The sequence below is a fragment of the Ictidomys tridecemlineatus genome, chromosome 5 (assembly GCF_052094955.1).
Source record: "Ictidomys tridecemlineatus isolate mIctTri1 chromosome 5, mIctTri1.hap1, whole genome shotgun sequence".
Lineage (NCBI taxonomy): Eukaryota > Metazoa > Chordata > Mammalia > Rodentia > Sciuridae > Ictidomys > Ictidomys tridecemlineatus.
The window spans coordinates 100,444,718-100,465,111 of NC_135481.1; the positions used below are offsets into that span (position 1 = coordinate 100,444,718).

Genomic DNA, 20,394 nt, shown 5'->3' on the forward strand with positions numbered 1-20,394 from the left:
ATTATATGTTGTCACATTTTCTTATTTATTCCATTTAACATTTAATCCTCATAGTATCAATTTAAGATAGGTATCATTATATTTATTTTAATATGCAGAAAATTAAATTTAGGGCCCAACTGTTCAAGCAGTTTTGCCCAAGGTCATAGTTTATCTGAGGTATCGTTGACCTTGGAATTAGGGATTTTTTTCCCTCTAGAACTCATGCACTGGATGGTACTTGCTGGCCTATCACTGAACATTAGCAACAATTGAAGGTCTTGTGGGTATTTCCTAATTGTAATGTTGTGTATTTATTTATTTTTTTGCATTGAGGTGATGTGACATTTTCTATATCCCTCTTTTAGTTATTAATTGTTATCCCTACCGTATAACAGAGGGGTTTCATATCTCTTTTTCTGCTGCCCTCCATCTTTAAAAATAATTGAAGTTGAACATAGGCACAGAATACCATTTCCTAGGACATACCATCAAATTCATTCTTTCTACTTTATAATATTTTAGTTACTCAAAATAGTTGTGTACCAGACATTGAGGACAGAGCAATGAACAAAAGACACTTCCTGCCTGCATGAACCTTGTATTCTAGACAGAGGCAGACAGTGAACATACATACATACATGCATTTATTCACATACTTATACACATTAGACGTAAAATTGTACATTGAACCAGGTGGTGAGTAATAAGGGCTACAGAGAAAAATGGAGCAGAGTAAAGGGGAAGTCCCTATTTTTTTTCAGAGGGACTTCTCTGATAAGAGAATATTTTCCCCGGGGTACTTCAAGGAGATGTAGGAGTAAACCCAATCCTTCAAATTTTGTCTGTCAAAGTGCCTCTCACCTTACCCTCTGTATTCCTGATTCATGACAGAGATGTCACCAGGGATGAGCACTTGGGCTGTGCATGTGGTACCTGCATAGGTTCTCCCTGCTGAGGAGTAGCAGGGGCTAAAATCCAGCCTGCCTTCATTAGAGCCTCAATATAAGATAGGTATCATCTGCCTCTGGCCTGGCCTGTACCCCTGAAGGTTCCTTAGAATAGAGGGGGGAGATTTTTGCCATATTGGTCCCAGATGGAAGAGAATGGTGAGGAGGCTCAGAGGCCTTATGGGTAGAAGGGGGTGACCCTTCCTGGGACAACAGCAACAGTGGTCCCCTCCTGCTAGTGACTACCCATCCCCCAGGTCATGGTACCATTCCTTTTTCTTGGCTGTTGTCTCATTTTATTGTCTTACAACACTCTGAGGTTTGTTGCCTGAACTCCACTGCTGAGGAGATTGAGGCCCAGGGAGGTCAAGCCATGTGCTACAGCCACCCAGCCCTTGAGCGGCAGGACTGAAAGGGGATTCTAGCCAAATCCCAGATCATGTGCCCTTCATTCTGCCCTTGAAGTGCCTAGGGCTGATTGTCAAACCTGTCACTCCTCTATCCTCTTGATTTTTTTATGATTTCTAAGCCTGGTGATTCACATGCTTTCCTTGTGGCCTGGGGCATGGCGGGAGGTGGCCTGCACTGGCCAGGCCCTGGCTGGGGTCGGTGGGCAGCCTCCAGTCTCTCTGAGCCCCTGGCCAGGCAATCCAGAGCCAGCTGGGCCGTGTCTCTGACACAAGAGGCCTTTAGAGGTTCTTTGATTTTTTTTTCCCCTTCCCCTCAGGAAGACAAATTGGGGATTTTATGAGCTAATGTAACTGTTTACCCAGGGGTTACTGGAAGACTATAAAGGGACAATTGATTAGTTGATGAATTTGACATGCTGAGGAGATGGTTAGAAGTAACCCACTGGAAGATGCAGGCTGTGGTCCCCTCCTGCTAGTGAATGGACCAGGATCTCAGATCCATGGGTCTGCAAACCTGTGTGCCTGTCATCCTAAACCCTGCCAATATCATGGGGGGTGCTGTGGTCCAGGCTCCTGTCTAACCTGTGTCTGCATTCCTATCTCGTCACAAGGTTCATGGCACAGAGTAGAACCTCAGAGATCTTGATGGAACCGAAATAGTGGCCATAAGCACAAGGGACATTGTGAATCTGTAGGGTCCCAAGACATGTGGGAGTTTAAAGGATATCCTGTCCAAAGAGTACAGACTTTCAGAGAGGCAAACTGAGGCCCAAAGAAGAGAAGGGACATTGCCAAGGCCATGTAACCCCACTTGGGGCCTGGAAGGCACCCCGGGTAGATGCCATGTTTCATGCTCGTGCTCCTTGGGATTTGTCATTTGTCTTCCTGGGATGTGTGGGGAAGGGGTGAGGAGTCCCATCCCTGCCTTGCCCTCCACCCTCTCCTAACTTCTGCATGTTCCAGAACTGTTAGGGGAAGGGAAGCCTAGTGGAGGGATCCAGGAGGCAGGCCCCCCCCACGGGCCTGTGGGGGGGAGACCCTGTTCTCCCCTTCTCTGGTATTCTCCCTCCTGCCAGGGGCCATTTGTGGTCTCCCTCGCAGCCTCCTCACAGTGGATAATGTCTCAAGCTCTGCCCGCCGATTAGAACTGGAATTTAAATGAATAACTGTGACCTTGTGGAAGTGCCCTAGTTATGCAGAGGCCCAACAAGGAAACAGGCCTCTCTTTGGTCCATCAGAGCCCTGGCAGGCACAGGAGGAGGGGCTCCTGTTTTAGGAGCCACAGAGGAGGCCTCTGTAGCCAGAAGGAACTGATGCCTTTGCCTTTCTCCACCTGCTCTTGATTTCTGCCCTCACTGTCTTTTCCTCTTCAGTGGAAGCCATCCCAGGACTGTCCTAGGGCAGGGGACCTGGTAATCTGCCCTGAACCCTGCACTGTTTCCAGAGAGTTGCTCAGTTCAGTCCCAGAGAGAGAGAGAGAGAGAGAGAGAGAGAGAGAGAGAGAGAGAGAGAAAGAGACACTGTTCTGTGCCTGAAGTCAGAAGGCAGCACCTAAGGAATCCAGCTTGTGTCTGTGGACACAAAGAGAAGGCTGCAGAAGACTGTTGACCAGGGGACCAGCAGCATCAGCATCACTGGGAGCTTGTTAGAAAAGCAGAAGCTCAAGCCCTACCTAGACCTGCTGAAACAGAATGGGCATTTGATCAAGAGCCCCAAGTGTCAGCACATTAATGTTGGAAACACACTGGTGTCCCTCTTCCCCTGGGGGGCCTCCAAGTGTGTCTTCACCTAGGAAGTTGCAGTTCTACTTGCTAAAGCCCTATCCTCATCTCTTGTGCTGGGCACAGCATGAGACACCTACTTGATCTTGCTGACTGGAGTGGGAGGGAGAATGAGATTAGAGAAGGGGAACAATGAAAGGTTACTGGCCACTCAGTCCTTGCAGGTTGCTGTTGAGACACTTTCTGTATAATAGTTTACATCCTGTGAGGCAAGAGAGCACAGGAGTGAGTAAATTATGACCGAAGGGCCAAACCCAGCCCACTGCCTGCTTTTGCAGGTTTGTGAGCTAAGAATTTTTTTTTTAACATTTTTAAGTGGTTGCAAACAATAGAGCAATGGGTAATACCAAAACTGCATCAAGTTCGGTTTCCACATTCGTAAAGTTTTTGGTGGAACACAACCAGGCTCAGTCCTTTGTCTATTGTCTGTAGCAGCTTCTGAGCCACAAAGTCTGAGTTGGGTAGTTGCAATAGAGACTTCACAGCCTGAAAAGTCTAGAATAATTACCTGTAAGGGAAAAAAATTGCCACCCCTGGGTTAGAGTGAGGTGCTGGGGTTGACATCTTGTCTCTGCCACAGTGATAGGACCTGATCAAGTGACTTGGTGGGTCCTACTTTCTGTATCTATAAGATAGGGACAATGAGAGAGTGCCTCTGACTGTCTTGAGGATTAAATGAACTCTTGCACATAGTCCTGTTAACTGTGCCTGGCATAGAGTAAGCCACGTATATTTAGCTTTTATTATTAGTCATCTCTTTGGAATCTTTGAATCTTTCAATGTGTGTTTCTCTTTTATAGATGAAGACATTTGTTTTTTTTTTTAAGATGTCCCCCTCATTCTTTGTGTTTTTGTCTCCCTAATTGTCCAGTGGCATGTCCAGTTCTATGACGCAGCACCTCTCTAAACACATCTGTTGTTCTCTCCTTTTTCCACACTCCTCCCATGGGTCCTGACCTTTAGGTTTCCAGTGAGTGAATACTTCCTCATGCTGAAATCCCCACTGTGCTCTCAAGTGGAGCCTTGGAATTCCAGTAAGAGGGGACAGAGACCAATATCTACAGTATACTCATCCTATGCCAGGTGGAGAATCCTGGGCTCCAGGAAGTTGCATCTTTTTGTTCAAGGTCAGGAGCAGGCGCGGTAGATTTTGAGATTGAAGTTCTTGTCTGGGACTTCAGATCTGTGGTTGTGCTTTCCCCCCAGAGCTATGTGCCCTGACCCCTTTAGCCCCTTTGGAAAACAGAGTTCCTTTCTTTAAGGTGAAGGGTCAGTGTCAGACAACCACTTAGCCTTTTTTCATTCTGAGAGCCTAGGACTAGATTGTCTGATTGGACACCTTGGGGAATAGCAAGGAGTAGAATGTCTTTCCACTACCAAGCTCCTAACTCCAGAAGTACCTATAACATTTTACCTTTCTTTCCTATTCTTTTGGGCAAGAGTCCCAGTGCTTTTTCTTTTATTACTTTATTAGGAAAAAAACACTTGACATTTATTGAGCTTGTATTTTGAGCCAGGCACTGAAATGCTAAGTTTTGCATGCATTATTTAATTCTTTTGATATTCCCAGGAAGTAGATTCCATTATTAGGTCCATCTCACCTCTGAACCAACTGAGACTTGGCTTTGGTAAGTAGTAACCACTGATACTGTCCAGTAGAAGGTGGTGGAGTAGGATGCAAAACCCTTGTCTGTCTGGCCCTGGAAGCATCAGGAGCATATACTCCACAAGGTGCCCTCCTGTTCATGACTGTTCTTGGCCAAGAATAGTGCCAATACATTATAGGCACAGAGAAAAGACTTGCTGAATGAATAAATAGTTTGGGACTCAGATCTTAGTTTTGCCTTAGGCCACTCTAAAAGTCTGCTTTTTTCTTGGGGCTCACCCTGAGACGGAAGATAATTGATCCAATTTTATTCAGTGCCCATCTTGGGCTCCGCTCAGTGGACTATGCAGGCTACCATGTGTGATTGGGTTGGAAGGGTCCCTTGGTTGGCTAACAGTGCTCATTTTCAGCCAATTGCCAGGCTAGGTCCTGAGAGGTTCCCCTTGGCTCCTGTGGTCATATTTCATGACTAACTGTGAGTAAGGAGCTATTGGCCATCCTGCCCCCAGCTCTGGTTATCTCAGGAAGCAGATCACTGATCCTTGGTGCTTCTTTGCTGGAACCTTTTTAAATGCCCTCCTTTGGCTCTCTTAGAAAGGCAAACCCACTAGGGGGTTGGATATGGTCACCTTTCATTTCCCAGTTCTGGAGGGAAAGGCCAGAATTAGAGCTGAACAAATCATTAGCAATTTCTGGTCAAGGCAATGATACCAATAATACTACCCCTCCAAGGGCACCAAATATGTGGGGAGTTCATTTGCTGGTTCAATGAGGGGCATTGGTGGCATTTAGTAACATGGGGCAATGAATGCTAAACAACCTATGATATATGAGACAGCCTCATTCAAAAATTTATGCTGCTTAAAGTGCCATTGACGAAATCACTGGGAAACTATTCTAGATCAATTCCTTCTTTGCAGAGAGGGAAAATTAGGCAATATTGGACTTCCATATAACCCAGCTAAGTCAATATTTTTAGAGTGTGTGTGTGTGTGTGTAAAAGAGAGAGAGAGAGAGAGAGAGAGAGAGAGAGAGAGAGAGAGAGAGAGAGAGAGAGAGAGAGAGAGAGAGAGAGAGAGAACGAACGCACAGCGAGCATTGGAGAACATCCCAATCAGTAGTCTGGCCTAGGGAGGCCTGGTAAGTTTGTAAGTTAGAAGTTAGTCTAGTCAGTTTGCTGGGTTAGGCCTCAAGATGGGTGTGGAGATGGAATGTAGCCAAGAGCCCAGGACCGTGGCTTCCCTGAGAGGCAATTTTGCTGATGGACTGGGAATAGAGGCATTTGAGGGCAGGGGACTACTACTGTTGCCAGCTTATTAAAGAAATGGTGTTGGCCAGAGTTGACAAGTGGACAGAGATGGTCCCTAAATAGACCAGTGTCATAAACAATGACCCCAAGAACATACTTTTGAGCCCTTTCCGTGTACCATGAACTGTGCCAAGTGCTTCCCATGGGTGGCTGCTTGATGTCACAGTGATCCTGAGGGCATATTTTATAGATGAGGGGGCAGATATTTTATAGGAAAGAGGCCCAGAAAAGCCCACTTGCCCCATATCTCACAGAAGTAGAGCTGGGATTTGAGTCCAGATTTTGGATTACTGAGAGCAGAGGTTTGCAAACTCTAATAAGCACCAAAATCACCTGGGGAGCTAATAAAGGCGATCCAGGCTCATTAAAGAAAGATAGTTCTCTCAGGTGATTCTGATATGACCACACGTGAGAATTGCTGTTTGAAAGACAATGATCTGAAGGTGAAGAGAAATAAGATTTCATACTCAACCACTCTTTTATACCACCCAAGACTTTCATGGAAAGTGTGCGTTTGAAGGGAGGAAGGGACGAATGTGGCCCTTCTGTGTCTCAATGGCATGTAGGTCTCAGGGCCTATAGAGACATTATAGCCAGCTGTGAATTTTCCCCATTGCCCTCTATGTGCTTCCACGGGCTTTTGAGGGGCAGGGAGTGTCTTAGTCTGAGAACAGAGACTTATCTGTGCCCATCTCCCCATTGCCTGCCATATTTTATGTGCTCACAAACTTCCATTAGCATCACCATTTTAGGGTTGAAAGAGACCAAAGAGGTTGTTGTGTTTGTCAGCTTTCCATTGTTGTGATGAAATACCTGAAATAAACAACTTTATTAAAAGGAGGAAAGATCAATTTGGCTCATAGTTTCAGTTCATGATCACGTGGCACCATTGTCACTGGGCCTGTGGAGAGGTAGAACGTCATGGCGGGGAGTGAGTGCATGGTGACCAAAGCTGCTGACCTCTTAGTAGCCAGGAGGCAAACAGAGAAAGGAGACAATTTATACCTTCAAGGGCACGCCCCCAGTGACCTACTTTCTCAACTCGTTTCCATCACTTCTCAATAGCACATTAAGCTATGAATCCATCAATGGCTTAATCCATGGATGAGGTCAGAGCACTCATGATCCAACACCTCCCAAGGGCCTCAGCTCTGGACACTGTTACACTGGGCACCAAGCCTTCAACACTTGAGCTTTTGGGGAACTTCATGTCCAAACATAGCCATTGTCAAGGCTCATTATGCACCTGACTTTTGAGTTGAACCCCTTCTGCAATGAGCAACTCATCGCTTTTAGCTTTTACATTCCATTTGGACAGCACTAAATGTTTGAGAGTTCTTTCTTATCCTGAGTCATTATGGCTTTCACCACCTGTATAGCTTTCAGTCCTTAGAGAGACACAGAATAGATCTAATTACACTCCCAGTATTTGAAGACAAGCCTTTTGTCTTTAAGAATTTTCTTTTTCTAAAGGCTAAAACATCTCCAGTTTCTATGAGCATTTTCATCTAAGGGTTTTAAGTTCTTTCATTTGGGTCACTGTTTTCTAAAATATGACATCCCCCCACCGCCTTTCCAAAGATGTCCACACCCCATATAGTGATATGGGCACAATTGGGATAGATCCATTATAGGATGATTACATTGCTTCTTTTTTCTAGAGTCTATATCTGTTAATGGCAGCACTAAACACCTTAACTTTTTTTAAAAAATTACTATAGTATTAAATTGTACCCAAAGTCAGTGAAAATCCTTCCTATTTTTGCGGGCACTACTGCTAAGCCATTTCCTTTTCCTTCCTACATTTGTGCAATTGGTTTATTTGACTTAGGCTTGAGACCTTTCTTTGATTTTGTTAAATAGCACACCATGAACTCTTTGGGTATAGTTTTTTTTTTTTTTTTTTTTTTTTACTCAGCACATCAATTATTCCTTTCGGTTTTATGTTACTCACGAATGAAGAATGATTTTGGAGAAATCCATGACAGTAGGAAAGCAAGGCCTTTCTCCCCTTTGGGACAAGTCTTTTCTAAAAGTCTTTAGTGCTGATCCTTTAGCCCGTAGAGTGACAGACATGACTTCCTTCATCTCTCTGCCATCTGTGGATTCATTCATGAGGAACTTTTGAATGAAATGCCAAGAGATGAAATGCACTGGGAATGTGCTGTGGGGGTTCTGTCCTCTACCCTGAGGTTAGGCCGTACAGAAGCTGTTGGTGACTCATGGTGTAATTGGTGGCAGCACTTTATGTTCAGTCAGTCCTGCCACCATGCTGTAAGAACAAATTTGGTCTAGAGGCCAACTTTGAGAGCAAGTTGGTATGGTTATACCCTATCAAGGGTGAGATTGTGTGGATTAGACATGGTGGCATCATGGAAGGGCAAAACCCAGTTGGACTTCATTGGCCCCTATCTTAGAGAATTAGCAGCAGTAACTCTTCTGTTTTGTTTCTCTGGAAACCAGTATCACCATCATCAGTTCAGCTATTTAGTTCATGTTCATTACTGGGTCAAACTTATGGAAAATCCAAAATCATGTATGTAAATAGTTGGTCTTCTTGAGTGTTAGCTCATGATTGCTGATAGGTGATCAGCTTGGTTATGGCAGTGGTAGGCTATGGTGGTGATAAGCTTACCATTCTGACCATGGGTAGTGTTCTCAGCAGATTACTTAGAACCATTGAAATTGCTGGTTTTATAGTTTAGAACCAGTCAAATATTAGTACTTTCATGTGATCCAATTTATTGCTTGGCCTCTTTGGATCCATACAGGCCAAAGATCTTAATGTTGAAAGGGATTATTGTTAGCTATGTCCTAAATCCCACCTGGATTCTCTTTTGTGGTATTTCTGGCAGGTGAAACTTCCCTTATCTTTCTCTCCTCTCTTTATACTGAATATGTTTGCCTATTTATCTTGCATGCAGGGTTTTTTTGGTCAAGGGTGGTTACTGGGGGGTTGAATTCAGCAGCACTTGACCACTGAGCTGTATCCCCAGCCCTGTTTTGTATTTTATTTTGAGACAGGGTCTCACTGAGCTGCGTAGCGCCTAACTTTTGCTGAGGCTGGCTTTGAACTCATGATCCTCCTCCCTCAGCCTCTTGAGCCCCCTGGGATTACAGGCATGCGCCAGGGCGCCCAGCTGTATTTGCAGTTTTTAAAATGCTTGAGGGCAGTGCTCATATCCTTACCTAGCTCTCTCAACTGGGCTGAACATAGAAGTTCCTTCAGTTGTTCTGTATTTGACATGCTTTTAGACTCTTTATAATCCTGGCTGTCTTTCTTAGGAAACACCCCACCTGGTTAAGCTACTCCTCATATATTGTACCATACTCTGAATCAAAACACTTAATATAACAAGAGGTAGGACTATTGAAATTTTGTGTGTTGGGTATGGGTATGGGGGGATGGTGCTTGAGTACCAGAATGTTAATTTTTTTCCTTAAAATTAAATTCCACATCTTTCCTGTTCCTATCCTTTTGGACTGCTGTCCCAGTAGCTCAAAAATTGGCTACTCCTTTAAACTTTAGATCATCACAACATCCAGAGAGCATGCTATTCATGTCCCTAGCTGAGTCATTGATCAAATTACAGAACAGGCCTCAGCTCTGCTGTAAGGTGCAAATGAACCCCTGGTAGAAAAGGAAACTAAAGTTCACAATGAAGGTCAAGGAATTGCCCAGGGAAGGGCCATTCTGAGGTCCCTTTCCCTTTAAGTATTCTGCACCCTGTACCCTTTCTCCTGCTCATGGTGGCAGACTTTAGCCCCTATGACTCTTTCTTCTTCTGTCAAAAAAGTCCCTGTGCTATGCTCCTTTCTTTGAGGAGAGACCTTTAGTTTGGCTGTCCTGATGATCTATCCCACATGATGATATCAGTGGCTGAGGAGCAGTGTGTCTCATGTCCAGATTTGCATTTTAAAGAGAGAAGTGGCTTAATCTCTCCACGAAATAACCTGGGAAAGGAAGAATCTTATGTTTCAGTAGAAATACACATTAAGCTCCTTCTCTCTTTAAAATGCAAATCTGACCCTGAGATTCTTATTTCTCTCTTTTTCAAATTCCCGATCCCTACCTAGCTGCTTCTCTCTGACGGCCCCTCTCCCTGCTCTTCACCATCTCCTTAGTTTTTCTGGAAAAACATCAGGTGAATGTTTTCCCTTACCTTCTGATTTTATGTAATTACTCTTTAAAAAGTTCTTGTGGTTTCCTAAGAATTCAACATTGGCACTTGCAGCAATTAGTGACATTTAATGTCTCTGCTTTGGTATGGAAAAAAAAAAAAAGAGAGATTATATATGTGGATTTTTCACTGGGATAAAAGTTACCCTGAAAGTGAATGAAATAAAAGTCTTGGCAGAGATAACTCATTTTTCTGAATTTTTTTTTCCTTCCTTCCCTGAAATACTTTCTCCGGTTACCCTGCCAGGGTGAACGAAGGAAGGAAAGATTGAAAACCCTCAGAGGTGGGTGGAATACCACAGGTTTGAGGAGAGACAGTATTAGCTAAAATGACGGAGGCCTTGGGCTTCTGGCCCGGTTTCTGAACACTGAGTCGTCTTCTAGCCTGCATCAGTAAATGCTTTCCATTCTCCATATTAGTCATTCTCATGACAGGCTTCATGATGGCCACAGCTGCTTACAAATGACTTTGCTTTCATAGCCATTTCCATTTTCCTGAGCTGCAAAAGCAGCTATCTCCATGGGGATTTTCCTGAAGGGTGTAACATAGTTTAGAGGGCCATACATATATTTCGCATATATTTTACATATGATTTGCAGTCTGTTCTAAGGCAATTTTGACTTTGCATGTCTTATCTTTTTCTCCCCTTGTTCCTGTTTGTACTCTGGGAATCTGTGTACCATGAAAGATGGAATATAGCAGTAGAAAAGGAGGAGGAAAGGTTTAAGAATCAGACCCTTGTTGGGATCCAGAATGGTCCCTAGATGCAGCAAGGATGGTACTTTATAAAGGTGTGACATAAGATAGAATTCTTTTTTTAATTGGGTACTGGGGATTGAACTCAGGGGCACTCAACCACTGAGCCACATTCCCAGCACTGTTTTGTATTTTCTTTAGAGACAGGGTCTTACTGAGTTGCTTAGTGCCTCGCTTTTGCTGAGGCTGGTTTTGAACTCAGGATCCTCCTGCCTTAGCCTCCCAAGCTGCTGTGATTACAGGCATGTACCACTGTGCCTTGCTAGAATTCATGATTGCTTGGCTCTCAAAAGGTCATCTGAGCCCAGCTTCTGTTTCCTACCTACTCTTAGGTGAACTTCTATGGATCTGACTTTTGAGTCATACTTGAGGATCTGTTGAAATCCAGAGCTTCTGGCAAAATTGTTTTAGAATTGTTTTTGGTTCCATCAGCCCCGAGTCCAGCCCAACCCTTATCTTTTGGCAGCCCTGAAATATCAGTCTCAGAATAAATGCAAACTTCAAACCAGGTAGGTGACAGTCCTAGGGCTGGCAGTGTGGCCTGGGGAGCCACTGCTGATGTGCATGCATTTTGACTCTCTGCTTCTGAGGTCTATCTTCATTTTAATTCTTTCCTTGTCAAACACACACAGAACACATCCAGCAGAGATCCTCCTTTCTTTCTTGCTAATTATGTCCTACTCAGTTTTTAAGATACTTTGAACATTATTTTCTGTAATCTTATGTTGCAAAGTCATAGAGTCTCATTTTCTTTTTAAAATAAAAAGTATTTTTTTATATTTCAATGTTGAGTATATGTGGAAAAAAGACGAACTTCTACTAATCTCAGTAACCCCGCCTCCATCCCAGGTTACAACTCAGCTGCAGATCCTTTCCTCAAAGGGTCTTTCTTTCACTTTTTACCCTGAGGGTGCTGACTCTCTTCCACAAGGGGTTATACTAAGTCCTTATGTTCATCCTGAGTTCCTTGCTTTCCATAGTCCTACAGTGTTAAATTCATACTGGGCATTTTTGCTTGAGTGATCCTTCTCTCTCTTCAGCTCATCATGCCTGAAACAGAACCCACTCTGTCCTCACTCCTAATCCACCTCCTATCCCACCTCACCCACCTTCCTATTTCTGACATTGCTTCCTGCTCTCTCCCATCCATCCCTCCCCTGATGTATCTTATCCATCATCAAAGCCAGCGAATCCTCTTTCCCCTTTTCTTTCCTGCTGCCATGATACTCATTTGGGTCCTTTGTCCATGACTGATCTTTCTGCCTTCATCTCTTTCCATCTAATCCATCCTATCCATATTATTGCAAAAGCAATCTTCCTGGACATCAGTTTTCCTGGGTCCTGCTTTTGCCCATGAACCCTCAGTTTCTTCCAACAGCTGCAAGATCAAGTCCATCTTACTTAACCTTGAAACCCTGAGCCTCCATACTCTGATCCCTAGGACAATCTTTCACTCCTTCCTTATATGAGCTATTTATACATATTCATTCCTTTTTCTGTATAGCATGTGTTTGTTGCTTTATCATTGATAGCACTTCCATGTGCTTAGTACCACCCTAGTTATTTCTGAAAAGGTAAACAGGAAAGCTCTTACAAATGTGCTTCGTGGTCTTGGAAGCTGGTGGTGCTGTCTGGACTGTTCACCAACTCTCTAAATCTTAAAGCATCTTCCAAGGTCTATTTTCTGAGCACCCAGCTGCCCCTGTTAATCCTTCTCTGCCAAATTGTCTGGTTCCTTGATACTTAGCAATTCCCCATTCATTTCTCACTCAACCACCAAGCACACACAGAACACCTACTGTGTGTCAGGCACCATAATCATTTTGCCTCACACATTAGTACACTTTTAGAACATAAGATTTATATAATTTATTTCCTCCTCAAAACAATGTATGAAGTAGACAATATTATCCATATTTTATAAATAGGAAAAAATCCAAGCCCAGAAAAGTTTAGGAACTTTCCTAGGGTTACAAGCTAGAAAGTAGTAGAGATGAAATTCAAATCTATTTCAGGAGTCCTTACTGTTAATCCCTGTGCTTCACATGAGGTGCTGGTATATGTCGTGTGTGTGTGTGCGTGTGTGTGTGTGTGTGTGTGTGTGTGTGTAACCCTAAACACACATACCTCTTCCCAGCTGGAATTTGAACTCCTAGAAGTTACAGATGCTGTATTATACCTACTTGCATTCCCACCATCCCAATCCAGCCCTTGCATGTAGAAGGCACTTGAACTGCTTGCTTGATTGGTTGTTGGGTTTTCCATTTACTATTGAGAAGCCTGAGGTTTTTTTAGCACCAACTGGGGATGTTTTGAAAGATCAGGTGGAGACAGAATTTCAGAATAGACCTGAATACTCTGGAATTCTTGGTTTCCAGTTCTTAATTCTGCAAGCCATGAGGATAGGGTTACACAAGAAAAGAGATTGATGTAAAAGCTTTTGAAAGTGAAATAAAATTCCCTTCACAAAAAGCAAAATAAAACTCAAATCATGTTATACTTACACAGGCCACCCCCTCCCCCATCCGGCTTCCTGTCACACTTATCTCCTGTCCATTTGCTTTATTGCCTGCAAAACCAGAGTTTTGGCATTTAGGTGCTCAAGTTTGCTTTCCTGGTTTAATATTTCTATTTAAGGCTTTTATAAGTTGAAGAAGATGAACATTTTACTTGAGTGGCAATACTGCAAGCACATATGTAGTTTAATAAAACCTGATAAGTACATATTCGAATTTAAAAAACACAGGTGGTAGGTTATTTGCATTTTAAAAGGATTCTTCCCTTCACAAAAGGATCCACTGCAGGGTTCCATTAAATATCCAATTCCTCTTAGTGAATTTATCATACAATTTAATTTACCAAAATTTGATTTATATGCCATTCCCAAGAGGTAGCTCTCAAGTTTCAGGGACCTTGGGAACCACTTGGGCAACTTATATACAATTCATTTCTGGCCCCTACCCCTCCCCAAGATTCGAGTTCATTATGTCTGGGGTGGAGTCCAGCATCTTTTTTTTTCCCAAGCATTTCACAGGTCACTAGTGAAATATACAGAAGTTGAAACCCAACTGGAGAGGTTTCCCCAGGGTCCGAGGACCCCTTACTTTCAAGTGTCTTGCTTATCCTTCATTCTGGAAAATTTGTAAAAATATTTGTTTGGGTCAAGTAGACTCTTCAGCTCTTCTCTACTTACTGTCCTGTAGTTGCCACGTATCTTTAATCTCAGCTAGAAAATGGTGGCTTTTTAATCCAACAACAACAGCAGCAACAAACCCCAATTTTACTCTTAGGAATTTTTTTGGATCTTTCCTTTTCCCATTTCTTAAAGCTGACAAGGCTCTTATGAATGGTCACCTACTAAATTCGTACATTCCGCTTTCCAGACACCACACCTGCCTGCCCTCATCCCTTCCCTCTGTGCTCTTGATAGGGATGCCGAAGGCTGTGACTCTGTGCAGAAATATCAGGCACTGTAGTTATTTCTGTGAAGGTTTCCCGTCCTCTCTCCTTACTATCTTACTACCCACTCACCCCCCAGAAAATTAAACTTATTTTTTTTTAACAAAACAAATCATTACAATGACTTGCTTTGGCACGGTTCTGTTCTTCCAAAAGTACTGATTCCAGTCCTACAGCAATGAAGGCCAGAACTGTGCATTTACAATATGATTGTGGTTTAATGAAATTTGTTTAAAAAAATAGACTCCATGACATTTGGGGCACATGTATCTATGTGTTTAATATATCTCTGATCTTTTAAAAGTCAGTTGTTTGACCTATATTTTGCCTCTGATTACTTTTGTAAATCTCTAGTAATCTCCAAAAACATTTAGAGATTTTCATACTTCAGAGTTTTTTTTTTTCTTTCCTCCTTTATTAATCCCCTATATCCCTGAATTTTGCTGCAAGTAAAGGTTCTCTGGGGTGATCTGGATTTGGTGAAACATCTCCAGTAATAATAAAAGCAATACAAGAGCAGATGACTGGCATAGTAGGTTAATGGTGGGGAATCTTTAAAAAAAAAAAATCATCAGAGCTTATGCTTCCCTTGAAGGAAGGGGTTCTTAATAACCTTGTTTACCTTTGCATAAGAATGTGGCCAGAGATTCTGTTTTTTGTTTATTTAGACTTTTTGAACATTTTTTTAACCTATTCAGTGGTGAACTGGGTCTTCCTGATAAGTGTGTAGAACTTTCTAGGAAAACAAACAAACAAACAAACAAACAAACAAAACATGGAGGAAAAGTAGTGGACAGGGTATGGAGCAAAGTCGGGAAATGATAAGAGAAGGTAGTATTAGGGGAAATGGTAACACCGAGAATCGGTTTTAGGTTGTCTGGGCATCTCTGGCAAGCAGGTACATATCTGGCGTGTTCAATAGGATTAAATTTATGCACAAAACAACATTATATTAGAAAAAAGAGTTGATGGTAATCTTTGGATAGTAGGAATTCAAATGCTTGTTTTCTTCCTCTTTATTTGTCTGAATTTCTCCAAGTTTCTACAGTGAGCATGTATTACTATTCCAAGTAATTTGAAAGAAAGGAAGAAACCTACTTTACCTGGGTTTGTGAGTTGCCTTCCCAGGGACCTGGTCTTACTATATTTATCATAAATCCTATGTATTGCACAGAACAATGGCAAAAGGAAAGTCGGCCTTGTTAGGCCCATTACAGTTTGACAATGAAAAGACTGTCTTGGAGATGGTAAGAGCCAGCCTTCTGCCCTGAAGCAGGAAGGCTGGGGTGCTGGTTTGTTGCATGTTCCGAGTGTGTTCATTGCCTTACCACACCTCTTGCCACCCAAGAATTATGATGGCATTGCATTTGGGATTTTAACTTTGTCTTCTTTCTTTTTTCCTTCCCTTTCCCCCTCCTCCTCTCTCTCCCCCCTTCTACTTCCTCCAGGCCTCTCCCACCTCATGATGAGTGAACAAGGTAGGTGCTCTGTGCCTGTGATCCTGCAGCTGCCTGCACTGCTTGCCTTTGTGCCTCTGGCTGGTCACTCAGAGCCTCCTCCTTGCTGGCAGGCCTAGCTGCCTGTCCCTCCTGCTGTGGACCAGCATGGCAGTAGGGCCACCCTGCTGTGTGTGAGGGGCACCTTTCCTGATGCATCATGATGCCCCACCCCCACTCTCCCCTGGTTTCTCCATTCTCCACTGCCATTTGTCATCCTGGGCGCTGGCCCTGCTGGGCTGCCTCCAAGAGGCAAGCATGAAACAAGGCATGACCGTCGATAATGGGGGTGAACGGAGCTAATTTCAGAGCAACCAGGCGGTTAACTTCCTCCTGCTCCTCCTCGGGCCCGGCTGGGCCCCAGGTTGGGGGAGAGGAGCTGGGCTTCTCCCTGAGTTTCACTCTGGGTAAAGGCTTGCTTTTGTCTTGCCCTCCATTCCATTGCCCATCTTAATGCCATTCTTCCCTGGTCAAAGGAAGCCCTTGAGGGTTTGACTGTTTTCAGTTTGATATAAAAGCAAAAAATCACTGAAAGAACATGCTAATGTCCTCATGGCAGAATTCTAACTCATTATACACCCTGAAGAAAACTGCATATAAAGATCTGTAAATTCAGCATCTGTAACCTAAAATATTCAAATATGCAGGGAATGAACTGTGCAGGAAATTCAGCTCAGCTAAGCATGGGGTGGGCTGTGAATGAAGCGTTTTTCTCCTAAATAAAAATTTTCCACATTATCAGCCCAAGTCAGGATTTGAGAACTGATCCTACTTAAAATTGTCTTTTCTTTCATTGTTCGATTGCTACTATTGGGCTTCCTCCGAGTACTGGGGTGATTGCAAGATTGGTCTACCTGCCTTGCCCTGTCACCAAAAGACTGCACTTTAATTTTTATTGTCTGTCCCCCCCCCCCCCAAATACACATGCTTCTCTTGGAGAACTAAAGAAAAGAAGGATGGGTACTTCCAAACATCCCTGCTTTTCTTGGTCTTTTGAGGGGGGAAGGGCAGCCCTGGTGGCACTTCCCTTCCCCTGGTCCCTTCCATTGGCTCCATCAGAATATTTTCCCATAAAGGGAAGTATGATCAGATCAAGGAACCACCCAGGGTTACAAGAAGACGGTTTGTGGTGTCCAGGTAGCTGTGGAAGTGGGCAGGTGAAAGGCATCCTGAATTACGGCAGATTAAGGAGGAAGCCCACTTTTCTAATATAAGTATATCCTCCAGACCTGACGTCCATGATGTGATCTCCAGAAATTGCAGTGAAGAGATGGATTGGTAGAGAGCCAATATCAAAGAGAGGGGTCAGATGAGTCCCCCAGTTTTAGCCTTGGCTCTGGAAGAGGCTGGGATGCAGCCTGTCTTTTGTTGTTGTGGGAGTGAGGAATGCAGGTTCAAATGGCAAGTAGCTATGAAGTGGGTGTGAGGGCATGTTCTCCCTGTCCACCCAGTGTCTGGATATTGGTGAGTATCACACACTTCTCTAAGAGGAGAAAGGAACTGAATTCTACGAATTGCTGAAACTGGATGGCCCAACTTTGGTGACTAGTAATACCCCAAAGAGCAGGCCCTCAGAGTCCTGATGACAGTGGCTTCCTTTGTGTTGTCTAGTCTTATGCTTCTGGCTGCCCTTCAGTTCTCCCAGCTTGTACAGTGGCTTGGAGTATCAAGTGCATCAGATGGCTGATGTCATGGAGCAAAGTATGGCAGATGGGATGGGCCAATGGGGACTTCCTTGATCTTGATTTAGCTCTTTTCAGACACACTGATGCAGCACAGGAAGGCGAAATCCCAATATTGGCATGAAAAGTTTTTAGAGAGCCATTTTTTATACCTTATCTTGTACTCCAACGCATATTAGTAGAGCATTCAAATGTAACCATGCTCCAGGGGAAGAAATGAGTTACCTTCTAGAAAAAAAGGGAAAGAAATGATTTCAAACATGAATGTGATAAATGCCTCTTTAGAGATGTTTTCAAGAGAGGATGCAGAATTCTTCTGGGTGACTGATGCCACTAAGATGTTAAGTTGCCACTTGCAGCATAATCTGTCTTTTAATAGGATCCTTTGACTGCACTCTTCTTCCTCTCCTTTCCCATTCCCCAACTCCTTGTCCATTCTCACCCTCTGATAATAACCCTCTTCTTTCTACTGATACTCCTTACCTTCTCTGTATTCCTTCCCGTGAAAGTGGCTTCTGTCTGGCTCCCACTGGATCTCCAGAATTTGTTTTTGATGTCTTTGAATATGTGTGTGAATATTTACGTATGCTATATGTGCATCACCTGTACATGTATGTTATACTCTTGGTTCTCATGACCATATTAATGCTGGGAAAATATAAGAGAACCTCGCTTCTCTGAGATGTTCCCTAATCATCATTAAATCCGTTAAGTGTGTGCAGTTTCACATACATGTAGCTGTGCAGTGCTCTTGCATGCAGACTGTCATGTTCCTGAGGATGGGACTAAGAAGAAATGAATGGGATGAAGCTTACGTACAATGGAAGCAGCCTTGCTGTCAATGTTTACTGCTTGTTTGAGCTTCCCATTGTGCGTTAGTTTTGTGCTGCCTTCTGGGGATGTTGCCATGCTACTGCCTTTGCTGTCTGTGGTAGCTCTGTTATGTGTGTTGTGTGTCTGTGTGGGTCTGCCATGTGCTGATGTGACTTTCCTTTCTTTTACTCTCTCTCGCCGTCTCTATGGTGGACACCCTGCTTCTTCTCTTAACTGGACCTTCTACTTCATTTCTGTAGGTAGAAGTAAAGGTAGAGGTCACTTTATTTTTTTATCATTACAACGATCAATCTGCCTTCTGAATTATTCGTGTATACAAGGGGAATTTTCGATTCTGATGAATACAGTCCAGATTAGAATCTAGTGCTTTTAACAAAAACTTTAAAAAAAGAAAAAAAAAGCCAATGCTGCCATTTACCTTTGATGCACTTGGTATTCAGTGCTTGGGGGTGATTGAGTTAGCTTGTTTCCCTCTAAATCCAGGATGAACCTTATGTATAATGTCAAATTGGTTCTAGCAGGAATGGGGGGGCGCAGTTCTGGAAATGTTCATGCGGTATGGAGGGCATTCTAAGATCCCCTCCGAGGAGTAAAGCATATTGAGGGAACAGGGGAGGTGTGAATTGGTGAGCTATTGTTGCCATTATTTAGGAATAACCAAATTGGGGGCTAACATTGGTGAAGGAAGGATGATCGATGAGAAAGAAGAGAGGGCTGGCAAATTGCCTGAATTTTTATTTAGGGTGGAATTTGGGGATTACTTGTTTATTGCTCTATTTTTCCTCTGGTGCTGTATTCCCTGTATTATGTGGGAGTTGGAATTTTTTTTGATGGCGGGCTAAGGAGGATGGGACTGGGGTGTGTGGAAGAATCTAGGAATATAAATGCATTACATTGTAAGGAGGAAGGAGAATTTTAATATACAAAGTCAGCCTTTGCCAGGTGGGCAGGGAAAGGGAGCAGCCCTGAGCCGGTGGGCTTGCTGTAGAGCTCTGACATGCTGCTCAGCGCATCACACCTTTGGGTAGCACAGCTCACTCATCCATCCCTAACTAGAGCTGTCAGAGATTTGAGCCCAGAGAACCTGGCTCGCCAGCTCAAATTGGATTAGCTGTTCGGGAGTGAAGGGAGAGGTTAATTGATAAATTATAAATATGTATCTGCATCCAGCCATCCCTCTTCCTCCCTAACTCTCCAGCCCCTATCTTGGTGAAGCTGTGTGCAGCTGCTTCCTTCAAAAATTGGCAAATAGCAAGATAGGAGATGTGAAGTCTGGCATGAGAGTGTGGCGGAGAGAAGGGGCTGACATTCTTGAAAATGCTGATTTGAGGGCTCGATGTGTACACTGGCCATCTCTCATTTGAGTTTTGTGCTTTTCCAGATTTGATTAAAAAAAAAAAAAGTTCTGTATGGCTTCCTTGGAAGCAGTTCAGTCTTTTCTACGTTGGGGCTGGCTGATTGCCTGTTCCTTTTAAGCTAAGCCCAAGTATGTTCATTCCCAGAAATCTGTCTTGAGGCACCCTTACCCCATTGCTAAGTGGGTGGGAAAGGGGAAGAGGGAGAGTAATAGAGATTAGAGGGGTATGTCTGGCTGGACCTCCCTCTCTCTACTGGTATGGCTCACTCTAAGGCTGCCAATGATCTAATGGGACAAGCCACCAGTCTGCCCAGGGCTCAGCCTCTCTGAAACACGTGTCATTGGTCACTTGTACCATCTGCAGTTGGCTTCTGCAGTACATTAGAGTTTCTCTTTACCCCAATCCTCTATAATAAGTGTTTTTAGGTTTTCCATGGATTTTATTTTTTGTCTCTGGATCTTTGCTGTTACCATGCCTGGTAGTTGCTATCACATGGAGTGCTCCTGTGCACCAGCTACTGTGTTATGGGTTTTATGTTCCTTATCACACTTAATATTCTTAGCTCTTCTAGGAGGTGAGTGGTGGCATTGTTC

General features: G+C 43.5%; 1 protein-coding gene across 37 annotated transcripts in view; it reads left to right on the forward strand.

Annotated features, from left to right (window-relative positions):
* Nucleotides 1-20,394, forward strand: part of Nrxn3 (neurexin 3) — a 1,549,271-nt gene that overhangs the window by 99,741 nt on the left and 1,429,136 nt on the right. For all 37 annotated transcript variants that reach the window (XR_013439170.1, XR_013439171.1, XM_078050614.1 and 34 more), the window contains exon 4: nt 15,880-15,909. Coding sequence is in view for 35 of the 37 variants with exons in the window: in XM_078050614.1 (XP_077906740.1) it covers nt 15,880-15,909 (30 nt within the window). In the remaining 2 variants the exon portion in view is untranslated. The remainder of the gene's footprint in view (nt 1-15,879; nt 15,910-20,394) is intronic.